This window comes from Eurypyga helias, unplaced genomic scaffold (assembly GCF_000690775.1).
Source record: "Eurypyga helias isolate BGI_N326 unplaced genomic scaffold, ASM69077v1 scaffold12188, whole genome shotgun sequence".
NCBI classification, from domain to species: Eukaryota; Metazoa; Chordata; class Aves; order Eurypygiformes; family Eurypygidae; genus Eurypyga; species Eurypyga helias.
This window is the reverse complement of record NW_010266306.1, coordinates 281-2,077: the sequence shown is the minus strand read 5'-3', so window position 1 is coordinate 2,077 and position 1,797 is coordinate 281. Positions and strand designations below refer to the sequence as shown.

Sequence of the window (1,797 nt, the reverse complement as noted above, 5' to 3'; positions counted from 1 at the left end):
GTCACCGCGGCCGCCGAGCGGATGCTGCACCAAGAGGAGAGGCACCACGGGCGGGATTTCCTCCTCCGAGCCGCTAGCTTTGATATCTGCGAGAGCACCGAGGAGGCCGGATCCGGCCAGCGAAAACCGTGCCTTAGAGCCTCCACCAGTGACGGGATCCTGCGGGGCAACCGCTACGGGAACGGGGAGCGCGGGCTGCGGCGGGGAAGGGACCTCTCCTCCTGGAGCCGGGCTTTCACCAGCATCCAGGAGGAGATGGCAGAAGACCCGCTGACCTACAAGTCCAAGCTCATGGTGGTGGTGAAGATGGACGCTTCCATCCAGCCGGGTCCTTTCCGGGCCGTGCTGAAGTACTTGTACACGGGGGAGCTGGATGAGAACGAGCGGGATCTCATGCACATTGCTCACATCGCCGAGCTGCTGGAGGTCTTCGACCTCCGCATGATGGTGGCCAACATCCTCAACAACGAGGCGTTCATGAACCAGGAGATCACCAAAGCCTTCCACGTCCGGAGGACCAACCGGGTGAAGGAATGCCTGGCCAAGGGGACTTTCTCGGGTATGGCTCTGGGATGAGAGGGGAGCACCATCCGCAGCCGTCCCCCCTCTCCCTTGTGGAGGGCTCTGCTGGATGGATGGGGGGCTTGGAGATCCTGGCTTCGCCTTCCCTGGGGTTTTTGGTTACGCTTCCCGTTTCTGGGATTTGTACGGCTTTGTTTTCTCCCCGAAAGCGTGTTGCGGCCCCTCTCCAGGGTTTCTTGCTCCCCAGCTGGCCCAGCAGCTCTCTTTGTTTACAGGAGAGCAGCATAGGCGACTTCCTTCCCTCCCGGGAAGGTTTTCCCAGGGCCATCCGATTTACGAGGAGTGATGTGCCTTGGGGAGGACTTTCCCAGCCCTGGCTCTCTGCCGAGCACCACGTGCCACCGGTTGTGCCGCGATGCTGCCTGGGAGGGGGGGACATCCGGAGGGGTGTGTGTGAATGTCCCAGCCTCCCTCCGGCTGAGTTTTGTTTCATGGGGATGGACGGTGACGTGGTCGAGCTGTCGCTGTCGCTGGCCCCTGGCACACCCGGGGAGAAGCCCTGCTCTTGGGTGGGGGGAGAGCAAAGTAATGGGGGGCAGGACACCCCCAGCGTCTCTCCCAGCTCTCCCAAGGAGTCAAGCTTGGGTGAGATTCCTGGGTTTTCCCCTTTGCTTTCAAATGTGTCATGATAAAATCCCTTGGAAGAGCTGGAGCCCTGCCATGGCTCTTCCCCGAGCTCCCCTCAGCCAGCAGAGGGTGCTGGGGAAGGAAAAATCGGCATCTTCTGGGCAAAATAGGGATGTTTAGGAGAAAATAGGGACCTTTAGGATAAACAATAGGATATACCAGGCTCTATCTCCCTCTCTCTGTGGTTCTCTGAGGCATTTTGTGTCGGGGGTGGCTGAGCCCTGGGTGTTGGGGACGGCCTCGGTAGCATCCCTCTGCTTGTCCCCAGATGTCACCTTCGTGCTGGATGACGGTGCTATCAGTGCCCACAAGCCCCTGCTCATCTCCAGCTGCGACTGGATGGCCGCTATGTTCGGCGGCCCCTTTGTGGAGAGCTCCACCAACGAGGTGAGGAGGGGGCCCCCGGATTCATCCCAGGAGGGTGGAACAGCCAGGGACGGCCGCGGGGTGACAACCGGCGTGTGTCGCGCAGGTGGCGCTTCCTTACACCAGCAAGAGCTGCATGCGGGCGGTGCTGGAGTACCTCTACACCGGGCAGTTCAGCTCCAGCCCTGACCTCGACGACATGAAGCTCATCATCCTCGCCAA

The 1,797-nt window shown here is 60.9% G+C and overlaps 1 protein-coding gene across 1 annotated transcript in view; it reads left to right on the top strand.

Moving 5' to 3' along the window:
* RHOBTB2 (Rho-related BTB domain containing 2) overlaps positions 1-1,797 on the top strand; it is a gene marked incomplete at its 3' end in the record, with an annotated part of 3,390 nt that overhangs the window by 1,351 nt on the left and 242 nt on the right. Inside the window, 3 exon segments of the mRNA XM_010157022.1 lie at positions 1-559; positions 1,478-1,596; positions 1,682-1,792. The exon segment at positions 1-559 is cut by the window's left edge and continues 12 nt beyond it. Of these exon segments, the coding sequence (XP_010155324.1) occupies positions 1-559; positions 1,478-1,596; positions 1,682-1,792 (789 nt within the window).